This window comes from Paroedura picta, chromosome 12 (genome assembly GCF_049243985.1).
Source record: "Paroedura picta isolate Pp20150507F chromosome 12, Ppicta_v3.0, whole genome shotgun sequence".
NCBI classification, from domain to species: domain Eukaryota; kingdom Metazoa; phylum Chordata; class Lepidosauria; order Squamata; family Gekkonidae; genus Paroedura; species Paroedura picta.
In genome coordinates, this window is record NC_135380.1 from 23147969 (window position 1) to 23166555 (window position 18587).

At 43.0% G+C, this 18587-nt stretch overlaps 1 protein-coding gene across 1 annotated transcript; it reads right to left on the bottom strand.

Annotated features, from left to right (window-relative positions):
* Positions 1-669: 669 nt before the first annotated feature.
* Positions 670-10963, bottom strand: PURB (purine rich element binding protein B). Its single transcript, XM_077306738.1, has one exon. The coding sequence runs from the start codon at positions 10720-10722 to the stop codon at positions 9637-9639; it is 1086 nt and encodes a 361-aa protein (XP_077162853.1). The 5' UTR covers positions 10723-10963; the 3' UTR covers positions 670-9636.
* Between the last annotated feature and the right edge of the window lie 7624 nt (positions 10964-18587).

The following is an 18587-nucleotide window of genomic DNA, read 5'->3' on the forward strand; positions in this document are numbered from 1 at the left end:
GACATTTCAAAGCACAGGTGGTCAGAACAATGTCTGTTTCTGTGTCTGAGGAAAAGTGCTGCTAGAGTAGGCAATGCTCAACAGACCAGTGGCCTTATCTAATATGATAGCTTTATGTTCATGTATCTGTTTAAACAGAATGTAATCCAGCAGGTAAAAGTACTGGAGTTCCTGCATTCAAATCAGCCATAACCTCAGTGGGTGGCCTCAGTCAGGTTCACCATCTCTCAGCTTTTGTTCCCAACAAACAAAATTGCAAAGAGTACTGATCCAGCAAGATCTGTTGTGGAATCATTGATTACAACTGGAAGTAGTTACTGGACCAAGAACAACTGATGCGGAATCAAAGGTATCCTCACTCTGCCCCCTAAGATCAGAGTACCAACCCTCAGAGTACTTCCACCATTTGGTAAGAGGCAGAAGTGTTATCTGTTTGACTTCAACAGATCCAACCTTTAGTGGCTCAAAGGTGCCTTTTCTATAAGATATATACCAACTTTTTATTTCATCTACTTGCTTATTTCCATCTTTGATCAAACATGTTTTTACTACAAGAGGATTCAACCAATGACCAAACCAACAGAGTACTAATATGAATGCTTAACCTTAAATTAGCATCACACAGAACACAAATCTCCCAATTAAAAAAAAAACCCAGACACCGCCATGCATGGTTCATTCACTTTTCTGCATACTTTTATTTGTTACAAACATACAATTTTTTAAATATAGACTGTAAAACTCCATTTGCAAAAACCTGCTATTTAAGGAGTGCTCAACTAGCATGAGGAGTTCTTAATGTCATTTGGACTGTTTTGTTTTTTGCTAGTTAGCTAGTGGTGAATCCAGGACCTGCCTTTATTTGACAGCCTGTAGTGTTTGGCTGTTATCTGCATTGCTCTTTAAAAAGCAGTCCTGCTACCCCCCAAAAGGGACATCAGAATCTAAGCTTCAGCCAACGGGCAGCAAGACAAACAGGCAATTTGGACCCTGGAATTTCAAATAATTTCCAGCGTTCCACTTGACAGGTGAGAAAATAATATTTTTTGAATGGGTGCTGCACTTTTAGAACATTTCCATGTTTGAAACTGCATCATGCAGCTGTATGTGTTGCCAGTTAAAGTGCATTTAATTTTTTATAAAAAAATAAACGAGGAATAAACTTTATTCTTTAATTAAGGTACTTAAAAGTGAACTTTTTGGTCTCTCAGCAGATATTCCTGAAATCAGTCTTATTTTTCTACAAATTAACTTCTAGCATTTATATAATATATTTATAGAGGGGAGTTTTTAATATATATAATATATATATAAAATTAGAGCTACTTTTGCATTTACTATCTAGCAGAGAAACAATTTTATAAATACATACACATGTACACAGACATCTCTTCCTATGTATACAATGTACAAACATGTGTATATTTACATATGGGTTGATTACATCCATGTATGATCAATTATATCACTTGCACAAGTCAACTCGGCACCAAATTAAACTATTTGCTCTCTACTGAAATTGTACATTCAGGCCAACAAAATGTCCACTCCCCTGAAGGCAATGATCCCCTATATTCCTGCCCATTTTTCACAGCCTTGCCCTTCACTTTTGACAAATCTATTAGCATGAAAACTGAGCAACAGGGCTTGTCATATCTGCAGTGAATAATACCTCAAGTGGGCAGAAGCAGTTAGTTGTTATATCCTCTACTAGAAAAGATTTGGGAGGCTAAGACAGTAAGCACAACTAAGGTGCACCATCATCCACTTCAGTGGATGACCTGTGCTTACTTGAACTACCTGTGCAGTTGCCAACTAAGCAGTGAAGAACAGCAATCCCACCAAGCCAGATCACAAATGCTTGTTCCACAGGTCTTGGCAAAGGATGGAAGACAGCAAGTATTCCAGAACCGGCAATGGAACATTAGAAAAAATAAACTGCCTACCGCAACAGTCCTTTCTTTTACTTTTAAAGTAGCAGTTTTCAAACTCTCTACCCCAGAACTCATTCCCCATTACAGATAATGCATGTACTGCAGAGGATTCTGGGGTGCAAAATCTCCTCTCTTGTAGGACTACTGGCTAGGTCTATTAGGCCTTACCGTATTCTCTCACAAACTAAGAGTATATCTTAACACTCCTACCTGCACCTGAGCCAGTATACCGATACTGGATAAGCAATCTTGTTAATGAGGAACCTTCAGAAATACAGGAGCAGTTTGAAAATCATCATTTTACACAGATACTATCTTTCTGCAGAATTAATTGTTAACTAATAAAGAGCAAAGGCATCAGCAATACATAGTGCCGTATTTTCTATTGAGCATATACCAGAATGGATTGTTGGGAAAGGAAGTTAGTATGGAGAACAGCTCATGTTATTGAGGGCCCAGCTGGCCATCCCACAAAAATGCTGGTAAAACAGAAACATTCACACAGTACGTGAAAGACAGGAGATCATTTAGGAATCCATTTATCATGGCACTCTTAAATTCAAATAGTGTTACCATTTGTATGAGTCAAAAACTCCAGTTCTGAATAGGGAGCAGTGGGAAGAAACAAAGAGATTAAGCTATATTTTTCTTGTAAATCCAACATAAATTCAAAGATGGGATTTTCTAACCAGATGGGCCTTTCAACATAGAAGAGCAGGGCAGGAAATTAAACATCTTGCCTTGGAAACCTGCCTACGTTAAAATGATGCATAGTGACTGCTGTTTTAAATTAAGTTCTTTCTGCAAGTTTTAAGACAGTCTACCTTGCTATAGAGTAATGGTAAACTGGAGCGGGACAATTTTTTCCTGCACTATGATAATAGCTTTGACAAATGAGAACATTCTGCTTCTTTGTTGTGGGCTGCTTACTCTGTGTGTATGCTTATATATACAGTACATTACGAGATTAAGGCTACATAGCAGCATATTACAAAACGCCTTTGACAAAGCACACTTAACCTTCCCTATACGGAATTTCAGAGACAAAAACTTTGTTGGTATTCCCAGTAGGCATTGAACTCTTGAGCTCTCTCACTCTCCCTTTGCCAGATTAAAAACAGTAGAGGTGGAGTGAAATGCCTAGCAAAAAATTAGCAATTCCAAAAGGAAACTAAACAAGGTAATAATTCACTGGGAGTTTAATCAGTCAATTCTGGGTTTTCTATATTATTATTAGGTGAGCATTATGAAATATTAAATGCCCTTCATTATACCCAAAACAGGGTAGTTATCACTAAACGACTGGGGAGGGGAGCTGTTATCCTTAAAAGCCTCCAAGAATGGTTCCATCAACCACAGACTCTGGCATAATTCTACCATTCCCAAGCAGCCAAGATCAAACATTAGGCTAAAGTTATACAGCTGCAATGTTAAGGTGAAAAATATAGGACAGGACTCAAATAATTTTTTTAGATACATTCAGTACTCAATGAGATGATAGACCCAAGAGCACAAATTCTCCCGTGCCACAATGTTTACAAGTAGCTTGCAGCATGGGGGTTCTATTTTTTTTTTAAAAAAGAAGTCCGATTCCACTTACAGGGGAACATTATGCAGAGTTGTTCCAGTCTAATGAAGTCAATGGGCTCAGAATGGAGTAACTCTGCACGGGACTGTTCTGCTAGATACACAGAATTGTTCAGTTTTTGGATCCCAGCCATAGAATTATTGCTTACTCCTCAAAATTATAAAAGAATGTGTGATTACGAGAAAACAGGAAAAAAAATTCATGCCACCATATATTACAAAAAAGAAGCAATCTGATTGTAACAAGATGAATTTAGTCTAGCACCATGGCAAGTAACTGCCCTGCTACAGAAATGGGAGGCAGCAGTTGGTGGCCACATTCAGATATTCCTTATCTTCTTTTAAAATTAAATTTATATGGAGTAAAAACCTTACATAGCTGAACACCTGTTTCGTGCCTCTCTCTCCAATGTTACAATACCGCATCAAAGCAATCTGCAATTACGACATTATCTTTGTTTTTCCTCCATCCTTCCTGTGTTAGCTAAAAATCACAAAGTGCAAAAGATGAGGTTTCTCAGAACCTGCAAGAGGGGAAAAGGAAGAATTCTCTTATTTTACAATCAGACTTCCTTAGCAACACTCCATTAATCTAACAAATCATACACAAGTGTGCAATTTTAAGAGGTATACCTCATCCAACAATTAAGATGATCTCGCTAATGCTCAAGCACAACATCTAAATACAGTAATCTTGCTGACACTAAATTACCATAAGCAGCATTACTGGACAATAGGCGAGCTTTCTAAATACCCTTAACAAACCTGGAAATCAGACTATCAAGAAGTACATGGGAGAAAGGAAGCTATGTATTTACACTGCAAATCCAAAGTGAACAAATAACGAAGAATGAAATACACGAGAAACCAGCCATTACCTCATAAAGACAAAGTTTGAGCATCCAACTGCAGAAGACTAATGTGAGTGCAGCAAGTTGGGGCATATCTACATCACTAGTTTAATTAGTAATTTCCTCTCCCAAATAAATTCATAGTTCTCTGCTGAAAGCTATGGATGTCCAACAGAACCCCTTGGCACCTTTAATAAACCAAATCCCAACACTCTTTGGAGAAGCCATCACAGTTCTATTGGTATTAAACAGTATGTTGGTAATGTAGATATACCTCAAGGGTTCTGCTGGGTAAAACTAAAATTGTTTCAGAAAAACGTTTGAGTACAGCCATTTTAATATTATCGGCATCTTTCAAATTTGTAATGTTTAGCCTCAAATAGACTGATTACCCTAATTATACTATGTTTATAAAACTAAATGCAATTCATAGCAAACATACTTCAAGATATTTACCATTTTACTTGCTTAAAAAAGGAAGCATATGAAGAACATGTTTACTAAGAAGTCTGCAGAATTAGAATTATTTGAAGCTGAAAAAAGTGCCACTTTCATATAGGGAAAACTAGATTCTCTTCCCTTCCACGAAGTTAAAGAGTCAAGGCCACAAGTTTGTTTGTTTTGTTTTTAAATAAAAACTGAATATCTGCTGAGAGATTAAATTGTGCATCAGATAAAGTACCATAATCTGTTAAAACTTTTGAGATGTCCACGCATTTTTATGCATTGAACGGTTTCCCACAAAAATCACAAAACTGCCACTCTCACAAGAGAAAAGTAGCCAGAATTAGTTACTTTTCAAATGTCCTGTGTAGTCAATACACTACACCCCCTTTAACGGTTGGAGCAAATCACACTGTCACAAGTCATCCTCAGCTATTCCAAGACCTGAAGTGCGCAGTCAATGATGGGACCACTCAATATGAGGGACTTATTGTAACCTGCCTCTTGTGCCCATTATCCTGAAAACTATAAAAATAGGACAGGATAATTAAGTGTGTTTTGGGGGAGAAAACGGAAGCAGAAGCTTGAATCTTCACTTGTTTAAAAAAGATTTGTGATTTATAGCAAAGATCATTCCAGGGTCAGCAACAGTGCTGGCTAACTTTGAGAGAGAGAAAGCCAGCCTTCACTATTAGGCCTAGAACTGCTTCGCAGTTAGACAGCTATGGAAATAAGAAAATGAACCCATAACTAGATGTGAGCTAAAGCTACGGGTGTTTAAACCTGTATGCCTCAAATATTTACAATTTTGGTGCTATACAAGATTTACATTTTTTGTACAGCAGATGCTTTGACAGTTGCATTCCAGAATCATAATTCCAAGGACAATAGAAGTCTAAAAATGCCAGATATGCAGGAACTCTCCAGAAAGGCTGTCCAATTTCCCCCCTACAGAATCTACATTTGAAGAAGACATTTGATCCACAAGCCACTTAAATCAGCATACCTCGACATGCAGCATCTTAACTCCAGTAACTTTACTACAATTGAGTTAACATGAACACAGGTATGTTGGATCCAGTGTTTGTAGATTGCAGCGAGGCATTGTGAGCAGTGCTGCAGAGAAAATCCAAGATATGATTTAACTGCAACATTAAAAAGGGGGGAAAATGTTACCTAAATTGACATTTACGCACAAGAATATAAACAGGAGTAACAGGATTTGCTCATCTCAGATACAATCCAGGTGTTATGTTTTTCCAATGTGACTGACTAGCCCATTACAAACAGCAGCTACTCTGAACAGGCATAAGGTTGCCTATTTAGAATATGCAGAGAGATAATTGAGAAACTACCAGCTTAGAAAGCAGTGTGATTTTTAACATGTGGTTTGTGCAGTCAGGATGAGGTGATTTCTAACACAGCCTTACGTCAATAATAATTCTTCTTTCATTAGAGGCCATAAATGCTTCTAAAAGACCCTGAAATGATCTTCTTTGTAGTCTCCACTGTTTTAAGCACAAAGTCCAAAGTTTTGCAGGGGAAAACACACACGTTCAAAGCTGTACATTTCAGACAAGCCTTTTCCCTCATTGCCCACACTCTCCAGAGTTCTATTGCCCAATAAGAAGAAAGAACAATTTCCTCAGTGAACCTCTGCACCTAACAAGACCATGTGCCAATATGACCAATTTCCCCAAAACAAGAGGCTTGGCCATTAACCGCAGTATTAGTTAAAATGCAAAAACTTATAATTTATATTTAAGAGGGCACAGGCCAGTATTTTAATTTAGATGCTATAACTGACACAATGTATTGTCACCACCTATACACCTTGAAGGGTCATGTGTCAACTTGTATAAACCTGTGTATTCAATATACATTGGTTTAACTAATGGCTAAAGGAGACTTTCTGGTTGCCAAAGCCAATACCATATATGGCAGCATTCTTGGCATACAATTGATATATGCTCCTGTCCACTTCCACATATTTCCTAGGCAGCTAATTATAGCTTATGTAGCCACTGGCCAAGGACAGTCAAAACCCTGTCACTACCACATAATACAAAGGTAAGGCTAGTTACTGCAATTCAGCCAAAAAATCCTCCTGAAAAGGAGAGGTACTGCATCTTTGCAAGAACTTAAGTGGCTCACAGCAGCTGAGCAACAAAAGAAAAAAAATCCCAATTACCACTGAAGCAACAAAACATTGTTGGTCTATACAAATATTATACACTGTTTTTAAAATGAGTGAAGAGTTACAGCAATATACACCAAGCATCTGCAGGCTTATTTTTCATTGCTGCAGAGTTCTAACTCATTAAGCAGACTTTTTCTGCAATGCTAGAGGGCTGCGGTATCCCAGTTAATCTGTCCGCTGAAACTTTTGTTGGTGAAAATTGTTCTCCGCAGCAAAGAACCACATACATTTGAACAAAAATACATAGGTAAATACAGCAGGACATTATTGAAAACAGCTGCCTTGGAGAGTACAAAATACAGTACAAGTATACGGATGTAATTAAAACATCAAGAAATACTATTGCTCCCATTACAATTGAGGAAACAAGTTCTTTGCGACGGAGAAAAATGGAAAGAAAAGTTTCTTCAAAGATACGATAAAAATATCTACTATGGACACTGGGAGTAAAGAATTAACTGTAAAATAGACAATCATGTGTGTGGCAATTATTTTGTGGTAAACTACTCTGAAATTATTTGCTGATTTTGATAACTTCAGCAAACCTATTTTGAATAGAAAACTCCAGCCAGAATTGAACAGAACTCCTGCCACACCTGTGTGAAGAAATGCCTTTTATATGTCTTCTTGCTTACTAATAAATATAAAACAAGATAGGATAGATAAGAGTAATACCAAAATAAGGTAATAAGGGTATGCAATAAATTAAAAAGGCAGCTCAAAGTACAGGCATGCACAATTAAAAAAATACTAAAGAGATTGTAGAGGAAGGTTTACCTGCCTCTAAGATGTCACACAAATAATACCTGAAACTTTGCAATGAACAGATTAATTCCCATTCAATTCAAAGTTGCTAGTATATAATGTATCTAAAAACATCTTTTTGGAGGGGAAAGGACTAACGTTAGTTTTAAAAAAATACCATTTTAGATAAGAATCCATTTAAAATATAGATGAGGCAATTCCTTGGGTGGGGATACCCGACTTCATTTGGGAAAGATAATTGGACAATGGGCAGTAGCCAGTCTACATTAAAATTTGAAGGTGGTAAAATGCTGCTAGGGTATGTTCATAGTCACAGAACTTTGACCGTTTTGTTTCTGCTCCTTTTCAACAATGGATATCAAGCTCACACAAGGCATGCATTGCTCTGAACAATCCATACCATCAATCCATGCTTGCCAACTCTGCTGTTAACATAACGTGAGGTACTGAGGAAATGGACTGAGTTCTCTTTTCGTTTTTTAAAAAAATCTTGTTAAAAGAATAACTGATACCAGACTTCTGGACCTGAGGTTCTTGATGACTGTTTTCACGGAAAAAGTCCACTGATTTGCACGATGAAAGAAGCCTTCAGTTTACTACTTAGTCTTTTAGCCACATGCTTTCTTTGCAAGATTACAATTTTAAGATTTTCTTTTAAGACCCAGCTATAGACCAGATTCCACTTATTTGACTGGGTCATCTTTAGAAGCCTGTGGAAAGGCAGCTCCAATGTCTCCCTCCTAATTTGCTCTTTCACCTTATTTGGAGAGGGGAAGAACTTCAGTGAGCAATAACTCGTCCACTCTGCATTCCTTGTGCTTTATGCCTGTTTTTCCTTTAACCTACCTGTTTGCAACCCCCATTTAAAAATAAAGAAAATACCATTTAATAACTTTAGAAACTGCCAGAGTTAACTTAATCTATCTATCAATTCCAGTTCAGGCACCTGGAGTTTAGCAATCTGCATCCCAGAAATAAAACAATTCTGCAAAGGAAAAAAAAAAAAGTACAACAATGGACATTGGTCCAGATACAGACTCCCCCCTCCCTACTACATTTTTTTCAAAGCTCTAGGTTTTTTTGTTTGTTTCTTTTCCCTGCCCACCCTCTTTGTCCCCCTCACTGTTGCACTTAATACCCCGATTTGTGCTGGACAAAGCCCATGATTATTGATCTTTACAACCCTGAACAAGCTGCTCCATCAGGATCTGCACACATCCCTACCCCCATGGATCTGGACAGCTACAGTGGCTTCTCCCCACCCTTCAAACTGTGCTCAGTGGCCATATAGTCTCCAGGATGCTGGTTTTCTGCGGAGAACATGATCTCAAAAATGAAAGGGGCAAGGGGGAGAAGATGACATCCAAATAACTTATATCCCCCATTTTCCCCAAAATAAAATATCTCTGGGATCCAGTAGATGAGGAACTTTTGAAGGCCAGGGTGGATTCAGATCACTTAGATCTCCTTCCCTACAACATGGGGTGGGGTCGAGGTGAACTGAGGTCACAGGGATTTCTCTTTCCGCAGGGTGAAGACGATGATGTAAAGCCCAGTCTTTCATGATGGGATGGTGGGCTGACAGATGCTGTATCCTCAGGGAAAATAAAAAGAGTGGGGAGATAGGAATTGAAGGGGCCATTCCAGAAGTGATGCAGGTCAGTGGGTGTATGCAGGTAATCTCGTTGCTCACTCGCTCTCTCCCCGCTGACAGAAGGAAAGAAGGAAGGCTTGGGATCTGGCTTCTTCCCCGTTCTCACCAGTCCCCCCCATGGCAACCTCCGTGGTAGAGTGAAGGTGGTTGGGGAGGGAGGTTGTCACAGCGATGGGGGGCAGGCAGGGAGGAAGAAGAGGCTCAGTCGTCGTCCACGTCGTCTCCGTCGGAATCGTCTCCCGCACCGCTGCCGCTTCCCGGTCCGGCGGGTCCAGCTCGTCGGTCGTAAAGCTTATCCCGCTGGCGCTCTTGGATGTCTCGCATCTCGTCGGCATAGCGGCAGAAAGCTCCGCCGAACTTGGCCCAGGCTTTGTAGGGGACTGTGATGGCATTGCGGTACGAAGGCTTCACCTCGCTGACGCGCAGGAAGACGCCGTACTTGTTGCAGCCCACATCGAAGAAGAAGCGCTTCGAGTCCACCGTGATGGAGGTGCCTTCGGGAAGCTCGCCGTAGAGGCCTCCACCGCCGGGGCCCCCGCCGCCACCTCCGCCGCCCAGCTCGTCCTCGTCGGCCCCGTAGTCGTCGATGAGCTTGGCCAAGGCGTCGCGGAACTCGATCAGGCCCTGGGCGGGCAGGGCGATGGTCTGGCCGCTCTGGAGACCCGGGGGGCCTCCTCCGGGGAAGCCCGGCCCGCCTCCGCCACCTCCCCCGCCGCCGGGCCCTCGGTTGATGGTCTGGCGGATGCGCAGGAAGCGGCCGCGCTGGTTCTCCTTCAGGTCCAAGTAGTACTTGCGGTTCTCCCGCACCAGGAACTCGCTCTTGAGAGCCCGCCGAGGCCCTCCGGCGCCGCCGCCGTCCTCCCCGCCGGGCCCGGCCGAGGCCTGCGCCAGTTGCTCGGGGCTGCTGGGCCCCAGCTGGGCGTAGTGCTCGATGAAGTCGCCCAGGTAGTCTCGGAACTCGGCGGCCACCGCCATGGAAAGCGTGAGGCGGCTCTTGGAGCCCCCGGCGCCCACCTCGGCGATCTTCAGGAAGCGGCCCTTGGCGTTCTGCTTGACGTCCAGGTAGAAGCGCTTGTTCTGGATGTCCAGGCGCTTCGACGCCAACTCCTGCGTCTCCTGCTCCGGGCCCGGCCCGCCGCCGCCACCGCCGCCACGATGCCCCTGGAATCCGCCGCCTCCTCCGCCACCGCCTCCGCCGCCTCCTCCTCCGCCGCCGCCACCGCCGCCGCCTCCTCCGCTGCCGCTCCCGCTGCCCCCTCGCTCGCTCCCACTGTCCCCGTCCGCCATCTTCTTCTTCCTATTCCTTCAGCCACCGTCGTCAGGCCTGGCCTGCCTGCGCTCCGGCTCTCCTCACTCGCACTCTCCCTCGCGCTCGCTCGCTCTCTTCCTTTCTCGCCCTTGCGCGCGCGCGCCCCACTCCGCTCGCGCTCCGGCGCGCGCCCCCCACCCTTCGCCTCTCTGGCACACGCACTCCGCGCTCCCTCACGCGGCCGCCTCCTCTTCCTCGCGGCCAATACCCACTTCCGGTGCCTGGCTGCGCGCGGGCGGCCGACGCCGGAAGCCGGCGTTCCAAGCCAAGTCCCGCCTCTCCCCCTTCCCTCGCGCAAGAAGGTGCGTGAAGGGATGCGCGCGGGCGCGCGTGTTTTGTGTGTGTTGGGCTAACGTGTGTGTGGAGGAATGAGCGCGAAGGCGCCTCCTCTACGGCTCCTCTCAGGCGCGCGCTCGACTGTCGAGCTCCCCCTCCCCCCTCTCTGCGACAAGGGTGAGGTCGCTCCGACGAAATGGTCCCGCTCTGGGGCTCCTGGCGCGCGACCGACCCTGCCCGTGCCTCCCGAGAGGAGGTCTCCTTGTCTCCTGTTCTCCTCACGTATTTTGTTTCCCTTCCGTCCGGAGCAACCTTAGATGGGCTCCCGCAGGTGGACGGAGAGCGCCACCGGTCACGCGTCCTCTTTGGGAAAGGGTTTCAGTTCGCCGCCCTCCTTTCGCTGCATTCCACAATAAAAAAAGTTGCAATTTGCAGACTTGGGAGGACTGAGAGGCTACGTGTGGCACAGAAGGACCCTTCCTCGCCGGAATTTTCCCTCACGTTTTGAGGCAGCCTGCCCGAGCCTGTCCTAGAGGTGTTACTGAAGGGAATTCCGGCCGCTGCATAGTGTTCATTGGCAAGGACGGCAGTATGACAAACGACAAACAGAAAGGGGAGAAAAAACCCAACCTGAGAAGAGATATTTTATCTATATCTGTGTGTTTTTCTAAAATATTGGTGTGTACTTAATATTGACCTCTGAGGAAGACCTGTATGTGTCAGAAAGCGCTAGGCCTTTGGGTGTAAGGACGTAACTAACTTTTTGTGTATGACATCTGTCGCTCCCTGCTGTTTATATTTTTTTAATACTTTTATATATCTGAGCTCTATAAATAAAATTCCAAATGAAATATGTTTGTATTATATAAAGTAGCAGTTTTCTCAACCTTCTCCGGTTCTCAAGGACATCAATATGTACATATCCACCTTTTTCTGATCAATCAAATACATTAATCCAACATTTCTTTTTATTATAGTTATAAAGGTGTGTGAGAAGGGAGATGTTTCAGGCAAACAGTTCGAATGGCTGTAAATCTTCAGATTCTAATAAAGGACAAATTGGAGGTTGAGTAAACCTTGCAGGGAAAGGAGACAAATGAAAATGTACTCTTGTATAGGACAGTTAGGGAGGAGCTGGAGTGAGGGAAGATGTCTGTCGTTGCTTATACTCCAATTCTGCCCCTCTGCCAAGTTGCTGAGAGGTCTGCATCCTCGGACTCTAAAATAATCAGACAGGATCAGTGGATGCTGTCTTTGTTTGCAGTTAACCATCCTTGAAGAATCTCTTAAGCAGAGAAGTAGTCCCATAGTAAAACATCTTGGATAAAATTGTGCTAAATACTATTACATATTCCTAGGCAAGGTCAATCTAGCAGCCACACAACAACACAATTGTGGTATCCCCTTAGCTTAAGCTTCTTCATGGGTGGGCATGTTTTATTGCCTTATTAGATTGGACGGTGAGACGCCACCCTCTTGCTACTGGTGGAAACAAGTTGAGGGCCTGTAAGGAATATGTGGGCAATTTGGACCCCCACCCCTTTCTGCGTTTGTTTTTAACAATTTTATTGTATCTGATTTTGCAATGGCCTATGGCCTAGTGCAATAAAGTTTGACTGACTGACTGACCCCCATCCCAATTTCTCCTAATTTCAGATGCTAGAATAGGTTGGTTCGCTGCCACTCCTGTGGCAGAGTTCTTAAGAGTTTATTCTCTGTGTTATTTTCTGGAGCATTTTTGGTCCTCATCTGTATAATTTTTATGTTGTCTTTTGGTTAATTTGCAAAATCACATGTTTCTGCATGTATATGTGGACAGCCTGAGAGTTCTGGTCTCTTTACATTGTGTTATTCCACAGGATTCAGTGGTGGCAGTGAGGAAATGTCTGGCACTGATTAATTGAGCTGATGTGATCTCTTGGAACGTTCATGAGCATTTTAACTACAGAGACAATAAAACAAGTGCTGTAGATCTTCTCTATAGTGTCCTTTGCAAGAAAAGGTCTGTGTTGCTTGGACAAACCACCTTATGGGACAGGAGGCAACAATGGCACGTGGCTTGAGAAGATGTCTTAGAGGTTCGGAGCAAAATATCTAAGGGGATCAGAGTTAGCAGTGGTGTGAGAAACCTCTAAAAGAAGAAGAGTTGGTTCTTATATGCCACTTTTCTGTACTCAAAGGAGTCTCAAAGCGGCTTACAGTCGCTTTTCCTTTCCTCTCCCCACAACAGACACCCTGTGAGGTGGGTGAGGCTGAGAGAGCCCTGATCTTACTGCTCAGTCAGAACAGCTTTATCATGGCTGTGGTGAGCCCAAGATCACCCAGCTGGCTGTATGTGGAGGAGGAGCAGGGAATCAAACCTAACTCACCAGATTAGAAGCCACCACTCTTAACCACTACACCAAGAATAGATGAAGGAGGCAGGAAAGCGTGTACCAATAAGGAAAGAATAGATGAAAGAGGATAAGAAAAATTATATATTAGAAGGCCCTGAGCCATATGGGAGGGTGGTATAAAAATCTAATTAATAAATAAATAGTGATAAGGCACTGAGAAAGAAGGCAGGGCATAGACGAAACAATGTAGTGATGGCATGGAGTTGCAGAAAGTGAAAACCTTCCAAAGGCAACTTCTCTCATCATGGTACTACAATGGGAAAAAGTCTCTTGTGAAATTCTCTATTCTGGGCCACTGTTACAAGCACAAAGCCTTGTGTGACCTGAAAATCCTAAGGAGGCAAGAAAGGTCTAGAGGGGAGATCTGTCACACACTGATTTAAATTTACCATCCAAAATCGACTACAAAAACAAAGAGGATTAGAGCAAACCCTGGGCTGGGCCACACCTGGGACATTTCAACCAGGCTTCCTTTGTAGGGCACAAGATACCTGTGTGATGGGCAGAGAAAGCCAAATCTAGGCTGAATCTTGCATATGTGCTATATATATATAGGCAGTCCGAAGATTTAAGTGCTGGCTCCATATTGTAACATGTGCCCCCAGCAGCAGGATCACTTGCCTGTGGAGGGGAAAGCAGGTCAACTTGGGCCAAAGGTTTCCTTCATTTGCTCCGACATGCCTTCCCCCTGCTCCCTGTTCCCAGCTTTCAAGTATCTATTGGAACGTGGGTAATGTTGAGAAAAGAGACATGACCCAGAATGGCTGCCAAGCTCCTCGTCTGGGAATGCTGAACATGCTGCATCTCTTAGCTGATTTGTGCTTAGGGGAACTGATTTATTAATGGCCACCTCAGGGTTTCTTATGTGATGGTCATGGGTGACCTCTGCTGGCAAAATGTTGTATTGCCATGTTTGGTGAATGTTGGCTGTTTTCAAAGTTGTGTTGTGCAGAGCCCTGGGATCTTTCAAAGCATACTAAGAAGACAGAATCTGTGGGAAATAGCAATACTAGATAGACAACCCAGAACAGTAGCTTGTCCATCAATGCCTGTGTTCTTCAGCAACACACTATATGGGAGTGCTAAGATATGCTCTGTACGAAGCATGCAGACTTTTCACCAAATAATGGTAACACCTGTTACATTCTTACATCCTGTTCCTTTGAAGTACAAACATTGAACTGAATGGCCATTGAACTGAATGGGATTTACCCCAAGGAGATACATTCAGCGTTGCAGTTCTGAACATCAAAATACACAGGAACTGACATTTTGGACCTTGATGTGATTAATCTGGTCCAGCATTCTGTTTCCAATGGCAGCCGGCAGTAGAGACCCAACAGTTACTATTGGCCCTGATAATTGAATAGAATCGCCATATTCAGAAGCAATGTATACCTGAATATCATGTTCTGGACAAGAACCTACAGGCACTAAGCATCCCCTTCCTACGAAGCAGACAAACTACTGGTTTATCCGGCACTATATTTTCTACTCTTACTAGCAGTGGCTGTTCATGTTCTTAGGCAGATGTCTCCTACCTGGGATACCTTAATTGGAGATGCCGGGAATCAAACCTGGGGCTTTCTGAATGTAAACCATTGCTCTGCTACTGAGCCCCTGGGGACTTTCCCCCATTATTCTCAGCTCATAAGTTTCTTAAAGGCTGATGACGGTTAGAAACCAAATGTTGGACTAGACAGACAGATCTTGAATAATGTCATCCAACATGATTCTTATGTCATTAGTAGTTCCCTGTGTTTCATACTGACACTGCCTTAATAGAGTGCCTTTAATGGAGCATTCAGTATCAGAAAAAGATCAAGAAGTGACGCAGAGTGGCAGATCCTGAGATATACTGGGTGGGAAGGGGAGGGCCCCTAGGTATGCTTCCCAACCATATTCTGCATGATCACGCCACTTCTAGGGTTACTTGAAGCCTGGAGAATGCTTTCTCAACATGTCAATCCTTTCAGCCCATTCCCTTCATCCCAACTCTGCTACAGATGTTTGTTCAAAATATTTACATTCCACCTTTCTGACCATTCGATACAGCTTGTGAACATGTTAAAACAGCAGAAACTAGACACACCAAGATGAAAACAATATATAGCAGCAGCTAAAATTTTAAACCAATAATATGTCCAACAGTCATAAGACCAAAAATCGCCCTTCAGCTGCTGCTGTCGGCATATGCTAGTCTGTAAGTGGATCCTGTGGTATTCTCCCTTCAGAAGCTAACTGATCCCGGGCCCAGGAGCGGGGGAAAGGAGGGGGTAAATGCCTACAGATCTAAAGATAGCTGATTTTGGTATTGGGAGCTGGGAAAAGCGTCTTTCTCCACCCAACTGCTTGCCTGCTCATCCACGGCAGGATTCCACAATTTCATTTCTCAAAGACTCCGGGATCCTGCAACATCAACTTGATCTGCAATACTTTTATACCACCTTAAGTAAAAGGCATATACAGGAGAGTGCAGCAGATGTACCACTAGCAGGATTCAAGGATCATGTGTCTGCTTGAAACTGTCAGCTTTCTTTTTTTTTTCTTACAAAGTTTGCTAGCTGGCCAGTATCTTACTGATCCAGTCAGAAAAAATGAGTGTTGTCATGTAGCCATTAGGTGAGGAGCTGAAAGATCTAACGCTTGTCAGAATATGCCCTAATTTATCAGGACAAGAATTAATGGAGCCTGCTGGCTATGAAGTTCCTGCTTAAAATCTTAGTTCTGCCCTCAGAATCATCTTTGTAAGCCTGCTGGGCCAGGGCTTCTCTCTCTTAAGTGATGTGAATGGCTTTGGGAGAGGGGTTGTCTGAAAAACAGGAAATAACATTGTGCAAAAAATGCTTGAATTGTTTCTGAATGGCACTTCAGGACTTTTTCAAAAGGGTATCAGTTCTGGAAGTAACACATTGCTGCCACCAGATGTTGCTATTGAACCAGTTTTGGCCACAACAATCCTGCAAACTAGCCAAAGTCAGGGGTGAAGCTGACTAGCCAAGGTACAAGGATGTGGCAGAGGAGAGGCAGAAATGTGCTGGGTTCTGCATTAGAGGAAGATTCCTTGTACTGAGGAAAGCGTCACTATTTGTTGAGTGTATCCTTAGGATCCAACTTAATGTTTGAAAGAGCCTGGCTAAGGAACAAGTGCAATCTGTGTAACACATACTTTTCTTCACCAGCACGAAAGGAGAGTCCCCGGGTTTGTCTTTGAGCATTTAAATCTGGTTCAAACCAATTTCTAGATTGTTTTCTTTCCCTCTGATGCCCGGATATCGTTGGAATTGGGCCTGTGGATCTTAACAGAGCTCTGTTAAGTACTAGTGTTTTGAGAGGATAGATTCAGGTGGGTAGCTGTGTTAATGTTTGAGTCCACTGGCATAATTAAGGCCAATGTTTTATTTGGGGTAGAAGCTTTTGTGTTCATGCACACTTCTTCAGTGTGTGCTTGTCCATGAAAGCTTATACCTTGAATAAAACATTGTTGGCTTTAAAGATGCCACAAAAACTTTGTAATAATCACTGTGGTAAGATCAGTGTCAGATTTTCCTTCCATCTGAATGAATTGCTGAGGTCAGGGACTTGTTCTTAGCTATGTTCAGGGGTTAAGAGTGCCATCCAGTACTTCTCCAAGGACACTTGGCATGTGACATGGAGCTCTGAAAAACAGCAGGACTCAAGTCAAAAGCCTCATCAGGTTGACAGGCTGGAAAACTGGGCTAAAATGAATTTCAATAGTGATGAATGTAAAGTTCTGCATTTAGGTAGGAAAAATCAAATGCATAGGAGAGGGGAGACCTGTCTTGGCAGTAGTGTGTGTGAAAAGGATCTACACCAAGCTGGTGTAGTGCTTTTGAGCTTCAGGCACAATTTGCATGTTTTGCCTGAAGGATGCAACACAAATTGATATCAAATATACTCTGTAGCCAAGTTAGGATGTGTATTCACATATTAGATGGATTTAAAGAAAAACCATAAAAATTCTCATGCACTTGAAAATGTTGTTAAATGCACTAAGGTGCAACAGCACTGAGGTCTGCTAGAAATAAGGGCAGGCCAGGGTTCCTCCTAATTTTGCGACTTCCTCACTGTCAATGAGTTCTGTGCTTCTCAAAAAGATGCCAAAGAGGAAAATTTGTTTTGGCATTTAAAAGGTGCCATCGGTAGAACCAACCAGACCCAGGGACACCTGTCTCAGTTTTCCTTTAGCCACCTGCCAGGGAAGCTCTCTTTTGCAATAAACAAGCATTACCTGCAAGTTCTTTCACCACAGTCCAGTCAAAAGAGAAAAGAATAGCACATAGTTGCTATAGAGACAACACCGTTTCTATGACAACCCCCTTTTGGGGTAGATGCTCTTACGGGTTCCATGACAACTCTGCTGGGTCACCACCTTCAGGTAGGTTGATATTTATACACCCACCCTTAGCAAAGGTAACACCCACAGCTAGTGGGATAGAGAGAAGCGTTGCTGTGGATACCTTGCCGCAAATCATGACAACTTTCATTGCTAGACTCATGAAGGACAATAGAACTCGCTGCCAGCCACTGTGAGTAAGAAGACTTGATGAGATCAGCAAATTCCTTCACGTCTCTATTCTGACAGTAACCAAGGCTAATTTTCTTCTGACACACTTTATCTTTCGACCTTGGATTCATCTTCTTCCATCTATGGATACACAGAACCTGTTTACTTTGTGTAGTGGTTAATGAAGGGCCTATGAAATTTTCTATGTACTGGTTAACTACTGAGAACAGTTGGTTTCAGGAGGTCTCCTGTTTTCCAGAATAAGAGGATTCAACATTGGCTCCATGATTGGCAAGTAGAGCAACCTCTGGAGCAGGGCTGAATTTACATGAAAAGAGGACCTAGGCTATTCCACTTATGTGGCCCTTTCACCTCCCATTTTTAAGTTTGTAAATTACATGGGAGATAATAAAATACATCATTACTGTGATATATATCAATATGTTAAATGAAACATGTGATTAGTGTAATAGTGTAATTTTAATTTTGCTAACAATTTGAATATAGGCCCCTCTTGATCTTGAGGCCCTAGGCTGAAGCCTAGTTAGCCTATAGGAAAATCCGGCCCTGCTCTGGAGTGTTCAGGCCTGATCTATGTATTAGGAGCGTGACCTTCACCTGCGCCCTAAGGGCTCTCACCAAG

Coding starts and splice junctions, on each gene's coding strand:
- PURB (XM_077306738.1), bottom strand. CDS start 10,722: ATGGCGGACGGGGACAGTGGGAGCGAGCGAGGGGGCAGCGGGAGCGGC.